The sequence below is a fragment of the Xenopus laevis genome, chromosome 1L (genome assembly GCF_017654675.1).
Source record: "Xenopus laevis strain J_2021 chromosome 1L, Xenopus_laevis_v10.1, whole genome shotgun sequence".
NCBI lineage: Eukaryota > Metazoa > Chordata > Amphibia > Anura > Pipidae > Xenopus > Xenopus laevis.
This window is the reverse complement of record NC_054371.1, coordinates 91,643,211-91,670,033: the sequence shown is the minus strand read 5'-3', so window position 1 is coordinate 91,670,033 and position 26,823 is coordinate 91,643,211. Positions and strand designations below refer to the sequence as shown.

Sequence of the window (26,823 nt, the reverse complement as noted above, 5' to 3'; positions counted from 1 at the left end):
CTCCAGTAGTCTAGTCATTTTTGTAAAATTAGACTCAGTAGGCCCTGTTAAGTTCCAGTTAAAAAGGGTTGGTGTGGTTTGTATTCATGGTGACACGGGAGTATCCTGTGGCAACCTTGAAGTTTAGAACGGGCCTTGGCACTGTGACTCACTAGACCTTCTGCATGATGCTATAATTGGGAGGGATTTTCCCTAGTTTTGGGATCTATGGGATCAATCAGTTTCCTCCTGCTCTGATGCAGTGTCCACAGAAAATTAGAGTACTAGTTTTGGTTCCCACAGTGGAGAGTAAGTTCCTTGCAAAATGTCAGGGACCCTATGAAGTCATTGAGAGAGTTGGGGAGGTAAATTACAAGGTAGACCAACCTGACAAGAGGAAGCCAGGACAAATTTATCATGTTACTTTACTTAAACCCTGGAAAGACAGGATGTCATTATTTGCAGTACCAGCCTATGCTGTTGCTAATGTAACTCGCGAGACCCCTCTGGTCCCTGAGGTTACCATTGCAGGAACTTTATCCACCCCCCAAAAGCAAGGTAAGAGGTAAAATAATTCCTTATGAGGAATAGGGATAATTTCTCTGACCTCTCAGGAAAGACTCCCGTTGTTAAGCATGATACACTGAGCCAGGGGTTCATGTTAAACTCAATCCCTACAGGATTCCCGAAGCTAGATGGAAAGCTCTGGCTGATAAAGTGGCAAAGATGCTTGAGTTAGGGGTAATTGGAGTGACAAAAGCAGTTTTTTCCTTGGCCTGTTCAGATAATGGTATCTGCCACTACCCTTCGTTAAATCCAATGTCGTTAGATACCGAGCAGTACCCAGCCTATGAACTCGTCTACACTAGGCATTGGGTAAGTGTCCAACTTGGACACAGAATTAAGCATGCGAAAATCATTGCAGAATCGCCAGCTACCATCTGGCTTGGGCACAAGAACAATCGGGCTAGACCAGTCACTCAAGCATCTTTGCTACTTTATCAGCCACAGATTTCCATCTAGCTTCGGGAATCCTCTAGGGATTGAGTTTAACATGAACCCCTGGCTCAGTATATCATGCTCAACAACGGGAGTCTTTCCTGGGAGCTCAGAGAAATTATCCATATTCCTCATAAGGAATTCTTTTACCACTTACCTTGCTTTTGGGAGGTGGATAAAGTTCCTGCAATGGTAACCTCAGGGACCAGAGGGGTCTCGCGAGTTACAATAGCAACAGCATAGGCTGGTACTGCAAATAATGACATCCTGTCTTTCCAGGGTTTAAGTAAATTAACATGATAAACCGCCATCGGTCTGCTTCTTCTGGTGAGGTGAAGAAGTGGGAAGCCTCTCCATCTATCACCCAGAGTTTTGCCGGGAACAGAATAGTTTAATCCAAGTGAGCAGAGTCACCGCTTTAAGTCAACAAAGGAGGTGCATTGTTTCTGCACAGTAGTGGAATAATCTGGGAACAAAGATACTGGTGCTCCATTGTATGTGAGGTAGCCTTTCCTGCGTGCGGCTGCTATTGCTGCATCACAGTCCCGGAGGTTGCAGCCTTGTTGGAACATGATGAGCCCTTTCAGTTACTAGCAGCAGAGAGAAGGCCTCTGCTCCCAGTGTCTCCCGCAAGCAATTTTCAATGAACTGTTCCAGCACCTGGCCCTAAGTGCGTTCGGGGAGTCGGCCGATTAATCTGAGATTATTCCGGTGAAGCCGGTTCTCCAAATCATCTGTCTTTGCTGTTGCCTCTGCCAATTGCTTAGCCATGCATGAGAGTTCAGTGGGACGGAGCTTCACCGTGTCCTCCATTGTAGAAACTTGGTTCTCCACCTCCGTGGTTCTTTCTCGCAAAGGTTTGGACGTCTTGCCAAATATGGGATATATCTATTTTAATAGTGTCTAATTGGTTAGACATACTTGCGTGCGTCATTAATCGCTTGCAGGAGTTCTGCATTGGATGGCCTGATGGTAGTGTCTCCGCTCCCTCTTTTGCAGCAGGAGGCGGGGGAGTAGCGCTCCCTCGCGGCCTGTATCGGGATTTTTTTTTTCAATTTCGTTTACCACATTTGCCAAGTCTGACAGAAAAATGTAAATGTCCTTAATTTTTTAATACATAGCTCCATCTAGTGGAACTTAACAGGGAAACAATCTCATAAAAGATTTTGAACTATCATCTCTTGCATGGAACACTGATTGAAATATTCATGAAATATTTTTAATTTATCTGCCTTCCTTTTGATAGTAATAAGTCGTTTTGGTTTGAAACAAGTTCTGCCCCTCTCTGACAGTGCATGCACTTGATGCCTGTCATAAAGTTCCTTGTATTAACAAAGCACCACCACCCCAATTTCCCACCACTATACATGATATCTCCAACTAACATATACACCCCCAAACATAAACTTCAATTTGCACAGTGTATTTCTTTCTTACTCACTCATTACTTCTCATTCCCACCTTCAGGAATATTCATGTGCTGCACCCATACTTGAGAATTCCTTTCCCTGACACCACTAGAGTCCACAGGCTTTGAAATGATCGCTTATTAATTCAAGCTTATAACCTAAACCCACAGCAAATTGACCACCCACCTAACCCCTTACTCTGTGCTCACAAACACACTAGTTACTTGTCACCGTTTTTTACAATGTTGCTTACCTAAACAACAGAACTCCAAAACCTCACTAGTTAATAGTTACTAAAACCTCACTAGTTACACCAGATGTCTTTATTCATCTCTGAATTGGTTCTCATGATCAGGGTCATCATTCTATTATCTACTAACAATATGTAATTGTAACTGCTTCTTTTCTGGTGAAATGTTTGTCTGTAAACTGTTGTTGTTATATTTATAATTCCTTACTCACCCTAGAGGTGTGGGAGATGATAGCGCTCTATAAAAAAATAACAATAACTTTTCCTTTGAGTCTGTGCCTTTAAATATTAACTTCAGATGTAGTTGAACATTATACAAGAACAACAAAGAGATCATAAATGAATACTTTATGCTTCTTTTCTGCATGGGACCTCTTATCTAGAATGCTCAGGAATGGGGGTTTGCCAGATAAGGGGTCTTTCTGTAATTTGGATCTCCATATCTTATGGGGGGTTATTTATTTATTGGTCGAATGAACTCAAAGGAACTCATGTAGAACTAAAATTTTTCGATTAATTATACCCTGACCCTGGAAATAGATCAAATTGAAAAATCTACCACCTAAAACATGTCAAAGCCATGTAGGAGTCAATGCCAGAGGTCCCTTGAATCATTTGAAGATGTTAATAGCCATCATTATGTTCAAGTTTTTTATTCGGTGGGTTTCACTCCAAAACTCAATGAATTCGGGGTTTTTTTCGACGAAAACTCAATTGATTCAAGTTTTCTGGTTTTTAGCCTTCAAGCCACAGATTAAATTTTTTTTCCATTCGAGTTTTTACTTTAATTAGAATGCATTTGAGTTGTGAGTTCATTTGAGGTCTTAAAAACCTCACAAAGTTCTAAAATTTGCTAAATAACCCCTAAGATTTTGTTTTGTTAAGTAAATATTTCATAAAAAATACACTCTTACCTTCCGCCTTATGGGATAGGGAGTAGAAGAGAGTAGTGAATGTGCGTGTTTAATAAAAGCCCCATTTTATAATGGGGTATGGGGGACCACCATGCCATTTTCAAAAAACTTTTTTTTAAATGATTTGCCTCTCTCTTTTGTATACTTTTCTTGTCAATCAGAGATATCACATTTTTGCTTTCTTTATATATAAGAATAAAAAATAATAATGGGTATATTTCTCATTAAAATCTACATATACTCTCCTGAATACAGTAATTATTCAACTAACCGCAATGATGTAAATATCACGAGATTTGGGCGCCATTTTGCTGCCGAGAAAGCCTTCACAAGCGAAATGCGCTTCAGGCATTTGCTCCACTGCGAGTTTCAGTATTTTTTGATTGAATTGGTGGGGGTGACAGTACTTTAGAGGGTGGTGGAATGGTGGTAAAAACTTTTTCTATTTAACAGAGGTTAATGGGCAGACACTAGGTAATGTGATCAAGCTAATACAGACTCACCTTATGGGTAACCATTTGTTTTCAATTATTGGTGTTGCATTTATATAAGTGACATTGAATAGGCCAATCTATTTTAGGTGCCTCTGAGAGGACAAAGTGTCTGTTAACTTCTTATGTGCACTCCGTATTGGATTTTATGTCTATAGTAACGCACTTAGGTCCAGTTTACCAGGTGTTGGTCTGTCCTTCGTTCCCACTTATAGCAGCAACCACCTAAACCCACTTTGCCATATATACCCTCCTGATCTGCACCATACTTCACACCAATTACTAGAGGGCATATAGTTCGATGTGAGATCCAGGTGGGACCAGTACTATAATTTAAGTGTTTTTAAATTTATCAATTCCCTCTTGTTTTTAAAGGAGCAATTGAATGTTATGTTTTAATGGGTAATTTATTTTGACATACTAGTGGAATGTGAACTGCTTAATGTAGAAATTAGCACCCTTGCACTTTAACAATTCATAATTATCAATTGATTCGCATGGGACACAATTGTGACACTGAGTTTTGGTTTTCACACAATGAATTTATTTATGGATTTAAGTGATCATATATTAATCACATTTAAATAAGTCATGAATTTTCTCTTTTTCACCATTTTCCAACTATATATACAATCTATTTCACAATTATTATGTAGACTGTGCAACCTTGTTTAACTCTTCTTGGCAGTTCCTCTTTTTTTGGCACAAACTGATTGTTTATTTTAAGAGTTGTCAGCACATCTTTATTTAATCAAAGGACTTCCCAATAGTGGTGGCAGGTGGTTAGAAGGTGTGGAAAAACAAACAAATAACAATAAAGGTTCTCACGATGCCTCATGGCAGGAGCAGCTCTGAGAATGGGTTTGGAATAGGTTGCCTTTCGATTAATCAAAGTATAAAAAAACACCTCAAATGACACCTTCATTTCACAACCAAACACACACATAAAAATCCAAATATATATATTTGCACAAAAATACCCACAGAGAAGCAAATTCAAAGCTGACATTTTAGGAAATTAAATTTAATCTTTCTCTCTGCAGATCTTGATGTCAGAATATTATACTAGCCACAGTAACAGAGACAACTCTAGTATAGAATGCCTTCATGTTTCAATATATTTGTTTTTAGTCCCTTTATGTATTTTCTTTTACTTACAGCAACACTGATGTCCATACAGTAGCATCACTTCTAAAACTGTACCTAAGGGAGCTACCGGAGCCTGTCATTCCTTATTTAAAGTATGAAGATTTCATTTATTGTGTGAAACACCTGAGCAAAGAAGAGGAATTGGTAAGTGGAGTTTAAATTCATTTAAGTTAGAGCCATATTACAAGAAGCCCAGTTTAACAATAAAAGAAATAAACTGTTTTTTTTATCTGTCATATCAAGAGGGACAACTGGGTGCTAAGGCCCTGACTGCAACACATTCTCTGGGTGCCTTTATTTAATTAAACCATTTAAACAGAAATTAAAAGAAAGTGATATTATTTATTTATGGTCAAGGTTAATGTGTGCAACTGCAAATAGAACTTACAACTTTGGTATTTAAGTGATCCCTGTGACTGGTTAATTGCTGAATTTAATCCTGTGGAGATATATTTTTATTTCCAGGTGCATATAGATTTAAGCAGAGTCACACACCATGTTTGTAAAAAATAAAACGTGTTTATTGTCCATAGTAAATGAAATGAAGCTTTAGAAAAAATACTAATCTGTACAGAGGTATCACAACGTTTCGGGCTCCGTCCACACCCTTTCTCAAGCTCATGTTCGTATGAGTAATTAAACCATTTAAACAGAAGTAAAAAGAAAGTGATTCTATGCATTATTTGTTTATGGTCAAAGTTAAAGTGGTAGTTATGTGTGCAACTGCAAATAGAAATATATTCTCTGATCTCATATGAGAGCACTTACAACTTTGTTATTAAATGATCCCTGTGACTGGTTAATTGCTGAATTTAATCCTGTGGAGATATATTTTTATTTTCAGGTGCACATATAGCATATATATATATATATATATATATATATATATATATATATATATATATATATATATATAAATATTCACAAAGTACCTGCACTCCTTCCTTGTTGGCGAGAGTGGGTGCTTGGTCAATCAGAGTATACAATGTTCAAAGTGGACCAGCACACCAAATCTTCAATCAAAAAAGGTTTATTTCAACATCACTCAAGTGTCCAACGTTTCGGCCCACATTGATAAAGGCCCTAATGTGGGCCGAAACGTTGGACACTTGAGTGATGTTGAAATAAACCTTTTTTGATTGAAGATTTGGTGTGCTGGTCCACTTTGAACATTATATATTATTATATTATTATTATTATTATATATATATATATATATATATATATATATATATATATATATATATATATATATATATATATATATATATAAAGCAAGCAGAATGGAACGCACTCCCATAATAGTAAGAAAACCTGGGTGCTAGTCCGTAGGTCAAAAATACAAAAATGCAATAGTTGACAGCACTCCAAGGAAAGTACACAATGCTTGAATAATCAAATAGTGGAGGTTTTATTGAAATCCAACGTTTCGGCTCCACACAGGAGCCTTCATCAGGGAACAAAAGCGAAGGCTCCTGTGTGGAGCCGAAACGTTGGATTTCAATAAAACCTCCACTATTTGATTATTCAAGCATCGTGTACTTTCCTTGGAGTGCTGTCAACTATTGCATTTATATATATATATATATATATATATATATATATATATATATATATATATATATATATATATATATATATATATATATATATATATATATATATATATATATAGTCCTTCACGATAGCAATGTACAAGGACTGTAGAGACCGCACTCACAGGTCTTAGATATACATAAGCATCTGGGTTCCGACACAACTCATGCAGTAGGTAAATAATGCCTGGGTGCAAAAAGCCCAAAAGGATAAATGTAGTCACGACAGAGGTTTGCGCTCACAGGTCTTATGAAGAGATAAAAGTTTTTATTTGGCAAAAAAACTACTAACGTTTTGGCTAGCTCCCTAGCCTTTCTCAAAGTGCAATAACAAACTGAATACAAACATTTAAAGCCCCAGTGGCGGGAAAGAACATGCTGTGATGTCACAACACATTGCTGATACAGACCAGAATGCAAAAATATGTGTAAGTAAACCTACAACCAAAACAAAAAACAAAAACATATAATCAAAATATACATTGTTATGCAGTCGATCACAGGATCGTTTGACACTGTTACTGTTTGTGTCACAATGGATAATTATATTACAAATTATTGATGTATCACATTCCACATTGTGTCAAATTAAACAATAGCATTCCAAAGTAACAGTTTTTTATATACAGTGTGTGTATGTGTGTGACAGGAACTGTCATATCGGACATTTATCAGCTGAGTTCGTTAGAGTCTCAAGTGAAGTCTTAGTGGTGAAGTTGTGATGTAAGTACGCTTAAGGGGCCCATTTACTTAGCTCGAGTGAAGGAATAGAAGAAAAAAAATGTTGAATTTCGAAAGTTTTTTTTGCTACTTCGACCATCGAATGGGCTACTTCGACCTTCTACTACGACTTCAGCTTCAAATCGAACGATTCGAACTAAAAATCGTTCAACTATTCGACCATTTGATAGTCGAAGTACTGTCTCTTTAAGAAAAAACTTCGACCTCCTAGTTCGCCACCTAAAAGCTACCGAAGTCAATGTTAGTCTATGAGGAAGGTCCCAATAGGCTTCCTAAGTATTTTTTGGTCAAAGAAAAATTGTTTGATCGATGGATTAAAATCCTTTGAATCGAACGATTTTCCGTTCGATCGAACAAATAGCGCTAAAACCTTCGACTTCGATATTCAAAGTCGAAGGATTTAACTTCGACAGTCGAATATCGAGGGTTAATTAACCCTCGATATCCGACCTTAAGTAAATTTGCCCCTAAGTATATACATATTTTGGATGACAGTGTTGTCATTAAGATAAAAGATAGTAAAAAAGAGAATACACAATGTATAATTTTTGTAGGCCAATATCATTCCCAAAGTGAACACTTCCGGCAGATACTTTATAAACATTGGTATCTGCTAAAAGATGCTTATCCCACTGTGATTGACTTTAAACAGATGCCCATGATGTCGTTTAGGAAGTGTTTCACTTTAGGCAAAAAACTTGTACATGCAGAAGTAGCTCCTTCACAGAGACAATACACGTTCTTGGGTCCACCCAAGGATGGTATGTTTCGGTATAGGGGTTGTGCCCAATGCAGATTTGTTTTGACAGGAGATACATTTGAAAGCCCGGTGACACATAAGACTTACAAGATCAGGGGACACTTTTGTTGTGGTACCAATTTTGTTGTTTATATGCTGGTTTGCCTGTGTAACTTGATTTTTGTGGGTTAGACGGGCCAAAAAATCAGTGATAGATTTTCCCAGCATAGATCTACAGTTAATACTCGCAAATATACACTCCCTGTTTCCAAACATTGCCTTGAAAAAGGTCACTTTGCCGAAGATCTCAGATTAAGGGTGATTCAACACATCCCACAACCCCGTAGAGGTGGGTATAGGGTCTTGCTACTAAGAAAGGCGAAAGTAAAATGGATACACCGTCTGAAGTCATTAAGTCCAACTGGACTAAATAAAGACTTTGATCTTTATATATTTATGAACTGATCTTTGGTTAACTTACCCTTCTCTTTTCCTGTTGTGTATACTTATATTTAGGTACTGTGTATGGGCCATTATAATATAGAAGTAACCGAATATATGTGTTAAAATAATGTTTCACTAATGCTAATAGTTGTGCTGATGTCTAGCTTTTTCCACAAGGTACGAAGCACTAAGTTGTATTCTGTATTAAGGGCATTTTGCCCTCTCACAATATGGCTCGTGTGACCGGCGGAGACACCAAGGTCGCTCATCATATTATGCAGCAATTTGTGTCCCTCTGTCTTGGTGACCGGTCGCATTGGCTCCGCCACTTGCAGACACGAAGAGCTTTAAGACCTTTTACCATTTGTGTCGCTTTACTCACACAGACATGAGTTTGAGAAAGGGTGCGGATGGCGCCCGAAATGTTGCGATACCTCTGTACAGATGAGTATTTTTTCTAAAGCTGCATATCTTTTATTATGGACAATAAACGCTACGTTTTATTTTCTACAAGTATGGTGTGGGACTCTATGTGTAGTAGTGGATTGACTCACCACATATGAGTTAACGCACCCAACTGACTTTCCAATACTAGCGAGTGTGCATTACGGTTGCTGGATTGTTTATATATATATATATATATATATATATATATATATATATATATATATATATATATATATATATATATAATTTGAGCAAAAAAGAGCACTCACGGCCATATGTCTGCTTCAAAGAGTATATAAAAGTTTTTATTGCATAACACCAGGTGTTATGCAATAAAAACTTTTATATACTCTTTGAAGCAGACATATGGCCGTGAGTGCTCTTTTTTGCTCAAATTGGATATTCCTTTGGATGAGCACCCGGCAGGCTGATCGATTGAATGGAGAGTGCCTATAGAAGCGGTGATTATATATATATATATATATATATATATATATATATATATATATATATATATATATATATATATGTATGTATAATATTTCTGTCTAGAAATATAAGAATACATGTTACAACAAAATATTTTAATGTCATTTAGGTTTACAGAATGCAATTACTGAAATTACAAAAGTTGCATTTAGCATTTGTATGATAAAAGAACACTGGCAGTAGAGCAAATACAAAATACAATTCATTGTGATATGTAATATGTGACTGTTGTAACAACAGCTGTTTTCTATGTCCAGGGAATGGCAGAGTTAGTCAAGCAAGTGAAGAGCCTACCACCAGTGAATTATAATCTTCTGAAGTACATTTGTAGGTAAGACGTGCTAGTATAGTTAAAGGGGACTTGTCATCCTAAAAAATAATTCCAAATCCTATTTTATCAGGTTAGGCGAGACAAATAAAATTTACATGCACTATATAAATCATTGAAATCTTGTTTCATTCATTCTTTTGAAACTCACAGTTAACCTATGCAGGCAGAATGAAAGTATTGCCTATGTCTGAGCCATAGTGGCAAGGAAGGCAAAATATGATTGACAGCTGAAATTTTTATAACAGGTTTATAACAGGTATGGCTGTTTTAAGAATAAAAAGAATTTGGGTTTCATGTCTAATTTGAAAAGGACTGTTATACAACTTGTATGTCTTGGTGAAAGATACCCTTTAAATTAGAGGAAAATATGTGGCTATGTTAATGTAAAGTAATGTTTCCACTACTAGATAAATCTTAATATAAAACATTTGGGCTACCCACTGTATTTTTTGCTAGTTAATTTCAGAGCCCACACCACAATCTTCACAAGTTTCTAAGTAAGAATGTGGGCCCTTTTTACCCCTTAAAGGGGTTGTTCACCTTCCAGCACTTTTTTCAGTTCAGTTGGTTTCAGATAGTTCACCAGAAATAAAGGCTGCTGATGAGAAATGTATCAACTAAATGTTGAAAAATTGCAAACAGTTTAGAGTCTGCACCTGAATTACTGAGCTGCCAGACTGAAACACCAGAGACAGGAACATTAAACTTTAAATTTAGGTTTTGGAAAAACGTTAAACAAATTAAATATGGAAAGTAATTGAATAAAGTCCCCCTTTAATAAGACTGCTGGACCTGGATTTGTAGGAGTCACTCCTTTTTTTTGAGGAGGGTTTATCCTCAACTATTTATGAACATAACCCCTTGATTATAGCCTGAAATATCCAATGGTATCTGATAGCTATGAACATATTCATTAGCATCTGTATATTGAAACTATATATTGATCCTACTGTCTCCCCGTTTAATATGTTTGATATGTGATTAAGAACCTTTGATTCAACAAATGCGAATTTGTTTCGCATAATTGGACCTTCATGTCTGCTAAATAATCGAAATTTGTAAGTAAACATGTTAGTCTAAGAATACAGGAGCTTTGGAAGATTCTTTCATTGGGCAACACAACAAACCAGAACCTTCAATGAGTAATCATGTATTCCTGATAGCTCACTGCAATAATATGAAAACATGTTTATTACAGTACCCATAAAAAGTATCTTGGAGGTTTTCATTTTTTATTGTTATAGAAAGAATGTGTAAACACAATGGATTTGATTTTTTTGCAAAGTGATTTAACACAAAATAAATTGTTTCATTAGCATACACTCCTTTTGAGTCCGTATTTATTAGATGCATCATTGGCAGTAATTCCAGCCTTGAGTATGTGTGAATAGGGCTCTTTGCACATAAGGATACTGCAGTTCCCCCCTATTTCCCCTTTCAAAACTGCTCAAGCTTTTTTACATCAGGTTTTGTGGGGATCATGAGTAAACAGCCATTTTTAAGTGCAATAAAATATGAAAGTGTTACTGTATTGTTACAACTTCCATGATTTTAGAATCATTCTCTTATTTTATATGTTACACAGGTTTCTGGATGAAGTTCAGTCATACTCTGGAATCAATAAAATGAGTGTACAGAATCTAGCTACAGTGTTTGGCCCTAATATTCTTCGCCCAAAAGTTGAAGACCCCATGACTATAATGGAGGGTAAGATAACTGGTACTTAAGACAATCACTTACACATTAAGGGAGCAGTAATCAACAATGATATCCTTCAAGGGGATAAATGTGTTGGGTTCTTAGTACTTCTTAATAAATCCTTATTTAAATAAAGTTGCTTATTAATTAGAGGAATGTGTTAAAAACAGTAAATTCATATAAACCATCAATAACATCAAAGTATAATTCATTCAGAAGACCAATATAGTATTTTTTTTTTAAAAAGGAGCGGTCATTCTTGATCTGGGGATGCATCCCTTAGGGCTCATAAAATAAGTGACAAGGTGCAGCTAGCCTCGATGTGGGCTATACTTCCTGCTGCTCTATACCTTCTGAATGACATGTGAGGTACGGGGTGGGGGCAGGAGAGTAGATTCCTACATCCCCCTATGTGCATTTACAGCGTTTCATTTAGGGCGGTTCACAGGTCTGTGCAATTAGGCCTGCAACTGTTTGCGCAATGCCCCATGCAGTAGGGGAAGTGCAAAAAAATGTGATATGTTTTTGTGATGTGATATATATATATATATATATATATATATATACACAGTATATATATATATATATATACAGTATATATATATATATATATTAATATATATATATATATATATATATATATATATATATATATATATATATATATATATATATATATATATATATATATATATATATATATATACACATTATAAATACTCAATGGGGAGTAAACAGTGTGTATTAAACCAACCCAAAGCCTAACATTTCAGAATATTCAGATCCATTTCTCAAACATTTCACAATAGCATTAGTTCAGCATATACAGGTATAGGTGTTTTAAACAGTAAAACTAGTTATACTGCAAATTCCACACATGAAATGACACCATCATCCAAATGTTATATCAGTTAACACCTTATTATTCAAAATGTTCAGTGGCATTCCATAGTAGACAATACAAAAGATTAAAAGCAGGGAGACTGTTAATGATCTTTCAAAGAAAAACATATAAAATCATAATCTTTATTCAGCCCATAAGGTGCCAGCGTACTCAATTAGTGAATCCACAACACCTCCCATTTTCTCAATAGCATTTCTCAGTCACCCCCTCACCTTGGGGGGGGGGTTCACTCCAAAACATTGTAACTGAGATCCATTTGTCCTGAATTCACAAAATGTTTGTACACATGTAGTTTGGCATTACCCTTCCAAATCATGGATCTTTGTTGCAAGATCTGAGTTGTTACCTGTAATGTGATCTCCCATCGCATGGACAGATGAATATATATATATATATATATATATATATATATATATATATACGGTATATATATAAATTCTGAGAGACAGGTGATAGGTACATCCCATACCGGATGTGCAAAACACCCCTTTGTTAACAATGTTAATTACATGACAAACAGGGAAAAATACCCTGCATTCTTGTACCCATGTAAGTTTGACACATGCTCCTGTGTATCCAAATGTACTAACTGACTGCTTGGGGTTAACCACAGTATAAGATCAAATGTGTTTGGGCAATTTCCTTGATATCAGGATAGAAATATCTCAGAATATCCCACTGTGTCAGCAGAACAGAGGCCACAACACCACTATCACTACTGCTCTGTGTAACAAAGGAAATAAATTAGCCTCCCTTCCTATGTTTTATGTTAGTCTCTCTTACCCTTTTCTTTGGGGGTAAGAGAGATTAACATAAAACACAAAAACAAAACTTGTACCAAGTATTTGTTGTGTATAATCATTCAAATGCTGTTCCAGACTCTCTGGTTGACTTACCAGTGTCTATACATTGGAAAACTGATTAATGGGAATAGAGCTTTTCATATGTATAGGATGACAATTCTTGTAATGTAGTAGTTGATTTCTATCTGTGGGTTTCAAATAAAGTTCTATGATAAATCCCTTACTCTGTTTGGTCACCTTCACATCCATAAACTGTATAGACACAGATTCCGTATGTAATGTGTAAGAACTATTAGATTAAGTTCATGTTGGAACTGCAAAAGGGAATCCATGAGTTTGTAAACCAACATTGGAGCCCATTGCAGTACCCCTCAATTGAAAGCATTTTCACACAAAATTATCTCTTAAAGGTTTTTAAAAAGGCTATTTCCTTCTCCCCATATCATCCACTAGCTCTCAAAAGAATCACAAAAGCTGAATTGATGCAATTGTGCCCATGGCTGGAGAATGGAATCTGAGTATTACAAAACGTTGGCTTGTGGGCTATAATATATTTTTACTACAATGTTTTTGCATTATTGATTGCTTTGTGATTTTTGTAATTATTTCTATATAAGGAATCCACACTTGCATGACCCTTGCATCACTTACCTTGTGTTCCTTCTTCCTACCAATAAGACACTCAACCAAGTTCTTTGGAATAATACTGGCCACAGCTTTTATTGATCACCAATAATATATACACAACATCAAATTCATGTATATGTATCAATAAGCAAGTATAACCCTGTAACCATTTAATAATAATAGCAGTACATCACTTTTTCATCAAAATCATATGTATAACCACATATACATATATCTCAAATATATATATCCATATGTACCTGTAACTGTTAACACCATATAGAGCCCCCTGTCAGCCTGCCCTGCACGGCCATTGCCCTTGATGTTCTCAAGCCACAACCCCTTGGCTCAGAGAGCCAGCCCCCCATTGACTGTGACTCCAATAGCCGCTGCTCTTGAGCACTAACTCCCAAGGTCCTAGTCCGTCTGCTGCAATAGGTTACCACCAATCCACCAACTTGGGCTACCCACCTTAGGGGTTAAACCCTTGGGAAACACCTGACTTCTCCTGGCAACCGCTCTAACCCCCCGAGAGACTGACAAGAGCCCTGCCACAGCACGCAGCATTGTATGCCTTCAATGCTGCATGCACCTCCATACCCTCCCAGCAAATTTGAGGGACTCCCTCAAGTTAACATTAAACAAATCTGTCAGGTGGACCCCGTCCTCAATAAAATAGTAGCTCTGATTATCAAAGACACTATGCCTGATCACCACCCCCCCCCTTTCCCCCTGCGCTTGGACAAACTTCAAAACTGCTTTATTTGTCTTTATTCTTGCACTGTCCAGGGTCACCTGTGACCGCGCCCCCCCCCCCACACATTTTTCAGTATCTCAGACCAAATCAAAAAAATCCCGGGAAAACTGACACAGCCTGATGAAATCCCTCTTGATATTCTTTATTAGTTGTTTCATGGGGCATTTGGCCAAGTCGTTTCCCCCAGCAGGCTACAACAAAATGTTTGGGAGTCCTGCCACCTTTGCCTCCCTTATGATCATCAGAACCTCATCCCACAAAGTCCCCTAACCCCCTTCAACCTCACCGTTGCCTGTTCCTCCGGGAAATCTAACTGCTGCACCTTTTGCTGCACCTTCGGCCATTGTGCTGCCTGACGAATAAAGAAGTGTCCCACCAGCCAAATTATGCATTCACAATGCCCTGTAACAAAAGAAATTGTAAAACCCACATAATGCTTTTTTCACCCCCCACTCGTTAAACTTTGATCCTCCCAGGTCTAACATATGATTTAAATCGATTTGACTCCATCTACCGATCTTGCAAATCATGTCTTCCCCGAGGCCCCATCTGACCGCCTTCATTGCCACCCCAATTCTAAAAAAACAAAATAAAACAAAAAATAGCCTGTTTCACTATGAATTCTTTTGTAATATCCTTCCACCCAATTAACTTGAACAAAAATGCCACAGCCAAAAATGTTTTTGCCAATCCCAGCCGCTAAAACTCCTTCCTCGAAATTTTTTGCTAACATCCATACCATCAATCCCATTCTATCCACTAATTCCCCCTCCACCCCAACTCTGATTCTAGACTGAACCATTCCTCCCATGTCCTCTTGTACCTTGCCCATGTAGTTGGGACCACTGACCGCTCCACCCAGTCCAGCATACCTACTACACGAGTTGCCATACGAGGTCCGGGCAAGGTGTTCCCTGGATGTCCGCCTCTGGTATCAGGTTCCGAAACTTGCCTCACTGAAAACGAAACAATGCATCAGCAACATTATTTTCACACCCGGGGACAAGCATACCACTAAAAGCGATATTAAGCTGCAGACAGCGCAGCACTAAATGCCTCAATAGCCCAATCACTGGGTGTGATCCAGACGTCAGATTGTTTATTGCCGTGACCGTGGACATATTGTCTGAATTAAATAGGACTGCGTTATTGGCCAACTGCTGCCCCCATACTTCCACTGCCACCACTATGAGAAACAAATCTAGCAGTGTTAGATTCATTGTCAATCTTGAAGACACCCAGTGTTGTGGCCACGGTGCTGCGAACCATGCACCTTCGAAATATGCCCAAAGCCTAGTGCTCCCGATGCATCCGTGAACAAGTCCAAGTCCTTGTTAGTCGCAGGGTCGGACAACCAATAGCTGCATATCTTACTTATGTCAGCTGTATTTTGTCCTGTGGGATCCTACATTCCTGCCACACACTGTCTATCTCTATCCCTAGGAAATTCAAGCATGTGGCTGGGCCTTCGGTCTTATCTTGTGCTAGTGGCACACCAAAGTCAGCCGCTACCTTGCATGTCTGCAGCAATATTGCACAAAGAGTTTACTTGCCAGAGTCCAAGCAAAGTAAATGGTCCAAGTAATGACGCTTCAACCCCCACCCTCTGCCATAACACTCATTCCAAGAAGGTGCTGAATGCCTCGAAATAAGAACATGAGATTGAACAGCCCATTGGTAAGCTCCTATCCACATAGTATCCTCTGGCAAAAAAAGGATACATTAAATGAAGTGACTAACAATGTACCGGCAGTAGCCAGAATGCTGACTTGACATCAAAGCCCCCTTTCCCACCTCTCTAACCAGCCGCACTGCCTCGAAAATGATGTGTAACATACCCTAGCCAGCTCTCTATCAATTTCATTGTTTACTGAGCTGTCTTTTGGGTGCGATAGGTGGTGGATTAATCTGAATTTTCATGACTGTTTTTTGGGCACTAAGCCCAAGGGGGAAACTCTCATCCCTGCTTGTGGTGGGCCGTCCATCCTACCCAAATTCACCTCCTTGTGCAACTTTTCCACTACCAATTTCCGGGTCAGCCCCCACCTCTTTTTTCCCTGGTATCTTAAAATCACATTGAAAGAACTCTCTCAGCAATTGTGCCTTATCCTTCTTAGGGTATCTATTTAACCATCGCCTCAAGATTCACTGGAATCACCCACTTTTCCTAAAACCTCATTGGGTCTGGTCCAGACCCTTTGGACTTTTTAAAACATCTGCTAAAAGGATGGCTTCCAGGCCTGGATTTGTGGAAAGGCCATCTAGGCCCAGGCCTAGGGCGGTAGCATTTTAGGGGGGCGGCATGCTACCCAACCACACCCACATTGGTTAAAAACACTGGGGATGCACAGAAGATACAATAATTTTGTACATTTCCCGTGCCCAATCCACATTGCTCATTAAGGGGGGGCACGGGTGACGAACGGCTGTGGGCCTAGGGGCGCCCGCTATGTAAATCCGGCTCCCTCCCCACCAGGAACATTCATGCTTGAATCTGCATGATGAACCCCACTTTCACTGGCTGTCATTAAACAGCCAGCATACTCCTTTTTGTGTGTCCTGGCAGGACAAGGGCTGCTCCCCTGCTTGCTCCTGTGCACCCCTGGTACTCTTTATTGTTCTGCACATCCAAAACCCTATGTCTTTCTAGAAAAAGCATCAAAAAGTTGTGGTTTATTTCAACATTTCGACTAATTCACTCTAGCCGTCCTCAGGAAGTCAGAGGGTACAGAGGGTGGTTGTTAATGGTACATTCCCTAATTGGAGTAAGTTTCTTAGTGGGGTCCCTCGGTGGTATTGGGTCTACTTTTATTTTACTTGTTCATGAATGACACTTTTTTATTCCAGCTCTTTCAAGAACCTACTAGGAATAACTCTCTTTTGGACCTTGTAATAACTAATAATACTGAACTCATCTCTAGCATTTGTGTGGGTATGCATTTAGGGAAAAGTGATTATACATTGGTCTCCTTTGAGATTATGTTGCAGAAGCAATTCTAATTGTATACAAAGTATAAGGGTATCTCTGTAACATATTAAAGGAGAAGGAAAGGCTAAAATTAAGTAATTTTTATCAGAAAGGTCTATATAAATACACCAGTAAACCCTCAAAGTAATGCTGCTCTGAGTCCTCTGTCAAAAGAAACACAGCATTTCTTTCTTTCTATTGTGTACTCATGGGCTTCTGTATCAGACTTCCTGTTGTCAGCTTAATCCTCCAGGGCTAGGGCTTGAGCATGCTCAGTTTGCTCCTCTCTCCCTCCCTCCTCCCATCCCTGCTGTAATCTGAGCTCAGAGGAAGAGATGTCACACGAAGCTTATATGGCAGCTTCTATCCTAAACAAACAGAGACAGTGTCCCGAGCTGTTTACTCGGGTATGGTAAAGAATTCTGCAGAATAAATATAGCATTCTAGCTTGCACTATTGTGGCTAATCTCAATAAACGGTCTTGGAGCTTTCCTTCTCCTTTAAGTGGGAAATGCTTTTCACAGGGTTAAACACAGAACAAAAATGGGAAGTCTTTAAAATGCTGCTTACTAAATATACATGTCAGTATAATCCCCTAGTAAGCAAGGAACGTCGTTGCAAAGCAAAACCTTTTTGGTTCAATAGAACTGTTGGTGTTGAGGTGGGTAAGAAAAGGGGTGCTTTTAAGGCTTTCAAGTTAGCTGGGACAGCAGAATCATTTATAAGGTACAAGGAGGCCAATAAATCATGCAAAAAAGCTATAAGGCAAGCTAAAATTGATATGGAAAATGATATTGCAGCAAGCGGTAAAAAGAATCCAAAATTATTTTTTAAATATGTTAATAGTAAAAAAATAAAGCAAGAAGGGTTGGGACTTTAATATCAGAGGGTGGTCAGCTGGTTGATAAAAACAAAAAAAAGCACAGATTCTGATTTTATGTCTGTCTACACAAATGAGGAACCAGGTAATGAAGGTTTCCTTCTTGATAGTCCCAATTCTAGCAATTCTAGTAATACAATTAATGACGCATGGTTCATACATGAGGAAATTCAAAAGAGAAGTTAATGTTAATGACGAAATGTTAAGATAAACAAAGATCCGAGGCCAGATGGTATTACCACTAATGTGGTGCCGCTATTCAAAAAGGGTTCCGTTCTCAGCCTCAAAACTATAGGCCAGTTAGTCTGACATCAGTGGTAGGAAAGCTTTTCGAAGGGTTAATAAAGCATAAGATACTGGACTTCATAATACTATGAGTTTGTGCCTGCATGATTCTGCTTGATTCTGGGATGGCAGCGGGTGTGATTTACTTAGACTTCGCTAAAGCATTTGATACAGTGCCACACAGAAGGTTGCTGGTTAAATTAAGATAGAGAACTGGCTAAAAGACTACAAAGAGTGCTGTTAAATGGAACATTTTCTAATTGGACCAGTGTTGTTAGTGGAGTAATGCAGGGCTCTGCACTAGGTCCCTTGCTTTTCAACTTGTTTATTAATAATGTATTAAAAGGGGCATTGATTGAGGAGGGGGTCATTCTTACAGTTTTGGTCTCCAGTGCTCAAACAGAACATTATTGAATTAGAGAGGGTACAGAGAAGGGCAACTAAGCTGGTAAAATGTATGGAAAATCTTAGCTATGAGGAAAGACTGCCCAAATTGGGGTTGTTCACGCTGGAGAAGAGGTGCTTAAGGGGTGATATAACGATGTATAAATATATAAGGGGATCATATAATATTCTCTCAAAATGCTTTATTTACCAGTAGATCTTTCCAGCTGACACAAGGTAACCCATTCTGATTAGAAGTAAGGAGGTTCCGCCTAATATTCGGAAGAGGTTTTTTACAGTGAGAGCTGTGTAATTCTCTCCCTGAATCAGTTGAACAAGTTGATACATTAGATAGCTTTAAGAAGTGAGGCAATACAGGGTTATGAAAGAAAGCTCATAGTACAAGTTAATCCAGGGACTAGTCAGATTTCCATTTTGGAGTCAGAAAGGAATGGGGTTGTTTTCCTTCCTCTGGATCAACTAGCAGTTAGGCAGGTTAAACTAGAGTTAAAAGTCTGAACTTGATGCACGTGTGTCTTTTTTCAACTTACTATGTAGTATGTACTGTACCATGTTGTGCATTATGTTTTGGGCTTCTGTACCAGCCCAAGGCAACCAGAACCCTTTAGCAGGGAAGATCTGTGCCTCCAAAGATGCCCCAGAAGCTCCCCCTTTTTATTTCTGCTGATTCACTGCACATGTGTTGTGCTAATGTCAGTTACTGAGCTTAGGGACCCTCTCAAAATATATACTACATATAGAATATCAATATCACTGTAAAAGTCGGATAGTAATTAATACAGATAATTAGTACAAGGCAGCACAGGAAGCAGTGCAACTAGCTTGAGAATTTAATAGTCAGCCTTGTAGCATCAGCTTTTATTACAGGCCAACCTCCTTTTCTTCTTGATAACTTACAACAACCCCTAAGCTTAGCTTCTCAACAGCTGCTCAAATCACACCGAGCATGTGAGTGTACAGACATTTTCAAAGATGGTGACCCCCTGTGACAAGTTGTAATTTCTGGATAATTGCTGCTATTCAGAAGCTGAAACTTTAGGCAGGTGCAATATGTTCAGTCTATAAAATATTGCATTTTCAGTCTTATTAATTTTTAGGGTTTGGTTTTAAAAAAGGAATTCTGCCATAATTTTTATGTTTTTTTATTTCTGAATTACATTGTTTGCACTGCAATTAATTTTCACTCTACATATAAAATAAATAGTTCTGAACCAACAAGTGTATTTGTTTAGTTGTAATTGGTATTGGTATGTAGTGCTTTTAGAAAGAGCCAGCACTTCATAATGGAACTGCCTTCAGCTAAGTTATTGTTCATCCAACCCAATTTAACTGAAGGAGTTGAAGTGGGACTTGGATTTTTACTTTTGAGTTATATTCTCATATCTACCAGGGAGCATTGAGCTGTTATTTTTGTTACATTGTTCTGTGGACTAGGCTGCTGGGGGGAAGAGGAGGTGATATCACTCCAACTTGCAGTTCATCAATAAAGAGTGAATGAATTTAATTAGAGCACAAGGCACAAGACTGGGGGCAAAGGGGAAACTAACAACATGTCTAGCCCCATGTCAGATTTCAAAATTAATTATAAAAAAAACTGTTTGCTCTTTTGAAAACATCAATCCCTGCAGTCAAACAAACTATTGTTATTGTTTTTATTACTTATATTTATATCCAGGACCTCTCTTATTCAAATTGCATCTCTCATTCAAACCACTGCATGGTTACTATGGTAATTTAGACCCTTTGCAACCAGATAGATGCTGAAAGTTCAAACTGGAGAGCTGAACAAGAAGCTAGATACTTCAAAATCCAATTAGTTAGCTGCACGGGTATATGGAAGGAGTGTATGTTTGTCAATTTTTGCAGCAAAAATTATTTATTCATAAAAAATTAAACATATGTTTTTTTACAGGTACTGTAGTTGTCCAGCAGCTGATGGCTGTTATGATAAGTCAGCATGAAATGCTATTTCCTAAAGATGACGATAACCCAGTTCAAGTTGAACACGAGCTCAGCAACAACGATATACAAAAGAAAATTGTATTAGGTCAGATTCAGAACAGAGAGAATAACAACACTAAAGATACTGCTGTAAAAAGGTGCTCATGGGAAAAAATTGAAACTTCACAAAAGTCTAATGTTGATAATGGTTCCCCTACTGCTCTGCCTGGGAGTAAATCAAGCAGTCCAAGAAATAGCATTCACAAACTTGATGTCACAAGAAGCCCACCACTGATGGTAAAAAAAAATCCAGCATTTAACAAAGGCAGTGGAATTGTAACCAATGGATCTTTCAGTAGCTCAGTTGATGTCCATGATAAACATCATTCTTTAACTAATGGAACATTACAGTCTAGATCATCTCTAAAAAGCTCTGGTACTAAAATGGGTACCCACAGTGTACAAAATGGTGCAGTGAAAATGGGTGTTTCAAGCACAGATACACTTAGCCATTCTTTAAACACTCGAACCACAAGCTGGTTGCCAAATGGTTATGTTACAATGAGAGACAATAAACAAAAGGATGTAAACAATGAATCTGTACAGCAACACAGATTATCTACCTATGATAATGTTCATCAACAGTCCTCCTTGGCAAACTCTGATGACAAACAAAGCATTGACAGTGCAACTTGGTCTACATCGTCCTGTGAAATTTCCCTTCTGGAAAATTCCATCTCTTGTCGCTCTTCTACAACTACCTGTCCAGAGCAGGAATTTTATGGGGGAAATTTTGAGGATCCCGTTTTAGATGGGCCACCTAATGAGGACACTACTAATCCCACAGATTTTGAAAGCAAATTTGACAGAAGAAGTGCTGGTGGTCGTAGCAGTAGAGCAACCAGCAGCAGTGACAACAGTGAAACCTTTGTTTTAAATAATACCAGCAGTCACAGTGCTCTTCATAGCCTTGCATCCAGTTTAAAGCAGGAGATGTCAAAACAAAAAATGGAGTATGAGACAAGAATAAAAAGGTAATTTGCAATGTATTGGATGCTACATAATTCTTTACAGATATTGTTTTTAACTTCTGTGTAATAGTGTATTATAATATAGACCGTCTTTTAGGCTTATTTTTTTCAAAAAATACTTGGAGCAACTTAAAGTTGTATTGCCTACCTTTTTGTGTGTTGGTAATCTTAGAGAAAGTGGCATCATTTAAGAGTGCTTGCATCTATATATTCATTATGAGGTTTATCATGCATTGTAAGAGTTAGGTCCATATGTGCCAGTTTAGAAAATGGCAAATCTGCTGGGGTAAATTAGTTGCGGACCAGCAACTTCACTGTCCCTTACGTGCCCTTGTTACTGTCCCCAGTCACTGTGTCTTCTCAGTGTGTATTCTCCCCCACATTCACAGTGCAGTTTAGAGTCTGTAATTAATATTGCAAACGAAAAACCCACATTATCTTACACAAGAGAATGTTTCCTGTAATGTGTGCAGTAACATCACATATATGTGAAAAGACATATAGTGAGTAGCACCAGTAAGACCACTAATATTCAACCCCCACAACTGTTGCTTACTTTTGTAACAGAAATACAAATTTTGTGTAAACTATGTATGTAACACCCTTTTTTCTATTTGTCTATTTGCATGCACTTACAAATACAGCCTATAATTTATAGTTCGTCTGTTTTCAAAATAAAGCTGCTTAAGGGTCACCTGAGAAACACTGGCTGCAATATTTTCCAGTGGGTGTTACTTTTACATACTAAAGAAATTTACTGAGGCAGATTATTGATTAGCCACAAGCTAGAATGTTATATTTATTCTGTGGTATGCTTTACCATACCAGATTAGACAGCTATAGAATCTCTATCTGGTTATTTAGGATAGCAGCTTTTTATGACATTACTTCCTGCCTGAGTCTCCCCCTGCACACTTATAGCTTTGGGCTCTGATACAGAAGCCAATGTGTACACAAAAGAAGGAAAGACATGTGGGGGCACATTTACTTAGCTCGAGTGAAGTATTAGAATGAAAAATACTTCGAATTTCTAAGTATTTTTTTGGCTACTTCGACCATCGAATTGGCTACTTCGACTTCAAATCGAAAGATTCGAACTAAAAATCGTTCGACTATTCGACCATTCGATAGTCGAAGTACTGTCTCTTTAAAAAAAACTTCGACCACCTACTTCGCCACCTAAAACCTACCGAGCACCAATGTTAGCCTATGGGGAAGGTCCCCATAAGCTTTCGAAGTATTTTTTTATCGAAGGAAAATCGTTCAATCGATGAATTAAAATACTTCTAATCGTTCGATTCAAAGGATTTAATCGTTCGATCGAACGATTTTTCCGCTATTCCGATTTCTCCGATATTCGAAGTCAGAGGATTTTACTTCGACGGTTTAATATCGAGGGTTAATTAACCCTCGATATTCGACCAATGGTAAATGTGCCCCGTGGTGTTCTTTTGACAGAGGACTCAGATCAGCATTACTTTGAGGGTTTACTGGTGTATTTATATAGACCTTCCTGATAAAGCTTACTAATTTTTAACCTTTCCTTTTCCTTTAAGCTTCTTAACTGACCTCACCACTGTTTATGGTGTATTAACATGGTATCAGTAATTGCAATAGTGACAAGTTTTATGCCCCACTACACTAGACATTTCTTTGACCAATCAACTCTCTTTTTCTTCAGCTTAGAACAAAGGAATGTCACTCTTGAGACAGAAGTGCTGAGCCTGCAAGAGGAGCTAGACCAGGAAAAAAAGAAATACACAATGGTAGAAATAAAAATGAGGAATGCTGAACGTGCCAAAGAGGATGCTGAGAAAAGAAATGATATGTTGCAAAAAGAGATGGAGCAGTTCTTTTCCACCTTTGGGGACTTGACAGTGGAACCCCGTAGACCAGATGGAGGGAACACAATATGGATCCAGTAAAGTGAATTATTATGTAGCACAAGAATCTGTTGATTTTTATGGGAAGAGTTTTAATCAGGTGGCTGGTCACCTGAGGAGGCTAGCAACTAATTGCCATTATTTTGAAAGGGGTAAATAATTAGGACAATGCATCACATTATCAGCAGAAACTATGTAACAGGGTCAATTATACTATTGTATACTCCATAATCCTACTATCAAGTGTTTCAACTGGATATGTGTATAAAAGTGTTATGTCGTTTAAAAATAAAATTAATTATAATAATACAAGTCTTGTAAGAAAACCGGCAGATTGAAATGTTGTTGCAGTCAAGATTTATATGAAGTCTATATATCCTTGCACTTAATATATACATATATATATATATATATATATATATATATATATATATATATATATATATATATATATATATATATATATATAAAACATAATATAATATTTTTTTGTGCATTGTGCTACCATAATCTTATTTTGTATAATAACTGTTCTTCTTCACAAGTTGACAGGGAAGGAACATAAAAACAATTCTAGGATGATAATTTGTGGAGTTGTTGTTTGTGTACATGCCTATGACCAAAAGTAACATAAGAAGTTTTATATAAAATCAAGAATGGTTATACTAAGTATTCTCTTCATTGTTTGAAGCATCTATATCATTTTCAAAAAAGGAAATGACTAAGACAATAATCTGTTCTGATTTAACTTATTTTCCAAACTGATGACCTAATTATTCATTGACTTGGTCTTTTACCTCTTACAAGTAAGGAAATGTCCATAATCTGTCTTACTTTCTTTTATTCTGAGAAATATTATGAATAATATAAATGAACAGGTGTGCTACCTCTCTAAATCAGGAGGAGGTTATTTACTAAACTTTGATTTTGTTCTGGCCAACGTTTTTTTGGGCAAAAACTCGAATTTTTAGAGGAAAATATTTTTTATTATTACCCTGAAGCTGCAAAAAGTCTGAATCCAAAAATTTGCCTGCTGAGGTCATGCAGAAGTCAATGGCAGATGTTCTTTTTACAATTTGAAGATGTCATGAGCTACAATAGGTTTCATCCAAAAATTATGGGGTTTTCGGTTGATGACCCAAAAAAATATTTGGGCGTCAAATCCCAAAAATTCATTCAATTTGAGTTTTCACTCAATTTTATCGAGTCTTTTCCAGACACAATTTTTTTTCTTTCTTTTTTTATTGATAAGTGGATGGGAGTTTGGTTGAGCTTGGTTTAATAAAATGATGAGATAAATTCGAGTTTTAGTAAATAACTCCCTAAATGTTATTTAAAAAATATTTTTAATTGCTAAATTTGTAGCTTATTTGATGTAAGGATAGGCAAAACTCTATAAGCTGTCAGTAGATTACTAAGGGGCAGATATATCAAAGGTCGAAGTGAAAATTCGAATTAAAATTTTTTTTAATTTCAAGCCCATTTTTGTTTACTTCAGTTAGGGAATAGTCCAAATTGGATTCGAACTTTTAAAAAATTTTGAAAATTCGAATATTGAAATTTATCATGTACTGTCTCTTTAAAAATTCTAACATTTGCCATCTAAAACCTGCCGAATTGCTATTTTAGCCTATGGGGGACCTCCTAGAACCTATTTGGAGTCAATTGGTGTTGTTTTGGAAAAACTTTGAATCAAATTTGATCGATAGTGCTGTTACTTTGATTCATATGATTTAAATTCGATCGAGTACGGACTATTCACCCAAAGAAAAAAATTAAACTTTTTTAATACATTTCAGTTGGTCTTTTTTTATTCAAAATATTAAAAAAAAAACTCCCATTACTTCGAAATTCGACCCTTGAAAAATAATTACATTTGTTTTTAAATTGGCCAGGAGTTGTCAGCACAGTGGCAATTGCTAGATTTTTTTTAAATTAATGTATTTTCCCCCTTCATCATTTTGAATTGTAAAATATTTTTCTATACACCAAGTTAAGATAGCATCAGGTAATAAACCCAATATTTAATTTGTACTGATTTGCAGGGTTTTTTTTCACTCATTCTAAAACTTTTTTCCAAACTTGAAATTATTTAAATGTAAATTGAATATATATATATATATATATAATACACAAAAGCCATGAATATCTTGTAAATTATATCCTTATAAACGGTGACTAGATGTCATCAGTTATAAACGGTGAGTAGTGATGTAATTTCTGTCACATGACTCACTAAAATTTGTGTATTATAATTAATAAAGTACCCCCAGTTGTAAAATATTAGGATATTATAAGTTACCTCGGAGTTCCATGACCTGTATAAAAACACTCGGCCTTCGGCCTCGTGTTTTTATATGGTCATGAAACTCCTCGGTAACTTATAATATCCTTATATTTTACAAGAGGGGGTACTTTATTCACTATATATATTGTAAGCTGCGGGATCCACAACAGACACTTTTCTCATTTTTAAGGCAGTTTATTTACATACAGGGGTGACCATTTCAGGATACAAAACAAATCATAACTTCTGGATCAGAGTACCTGGCCTGCCTGTTCCTTCCAGAATACTCCAGCTTCCAGGACCTGGCAAAGCCTATAAACAGAGCAACTCTTCTCTGTTTATTAACACCCTTCCTGGTGCCTATATCATCTACTGGG

The 26,823-nt window shown here is 37.3% G+C and overlaps 1 protein-coding gene across 4 annotated transcripts in view; it reads left to right on the top strand.

Moving 5' to 3' along the window:
* arhgap24.L (Rho GTPase activating protein 24 L homeolog) overlaps nucleotides 1–24,589 on the top strand; it is a 366,864-nt gene extending 342,275 nt beyond the window's left edge. For all 4 annotated transcript variants that reach the window (XM_041591276.1, XM_041591277.1, XM_041591279.1 and 1 more), the window contains 5 exons: nucleotides 5,203–5,335; nucleotides 9,904–9,977; nucleotides 11,563–11,684; nucleotides 21,217–22,279; nucleotides 23,958–24,589. In XM_041591276.1, coding sequence (XP_041447210.1) covers nucleotides 5,203–5,335; nucleotides 9,904–9,977; nucleotides 11,563–11,684; nucleotides 21,217–22,279; nucleotides 23,958–24,201 — 1,636 coding nt within the window. In that variant the 3' untranslated portion in view covers nucleotides 24,202–24,589. The remainder of the gene's footprint in view (nucleotides 1–5,202; nucleotides 5,336–9,903; nucleotides 9,978–11,562; nucleotides 11,685–21,216; nucleotides 22,280–23,957) is intronic.
* Nucleotides 24,590–26,823: the final 2,234 nt, after the last annotated feature.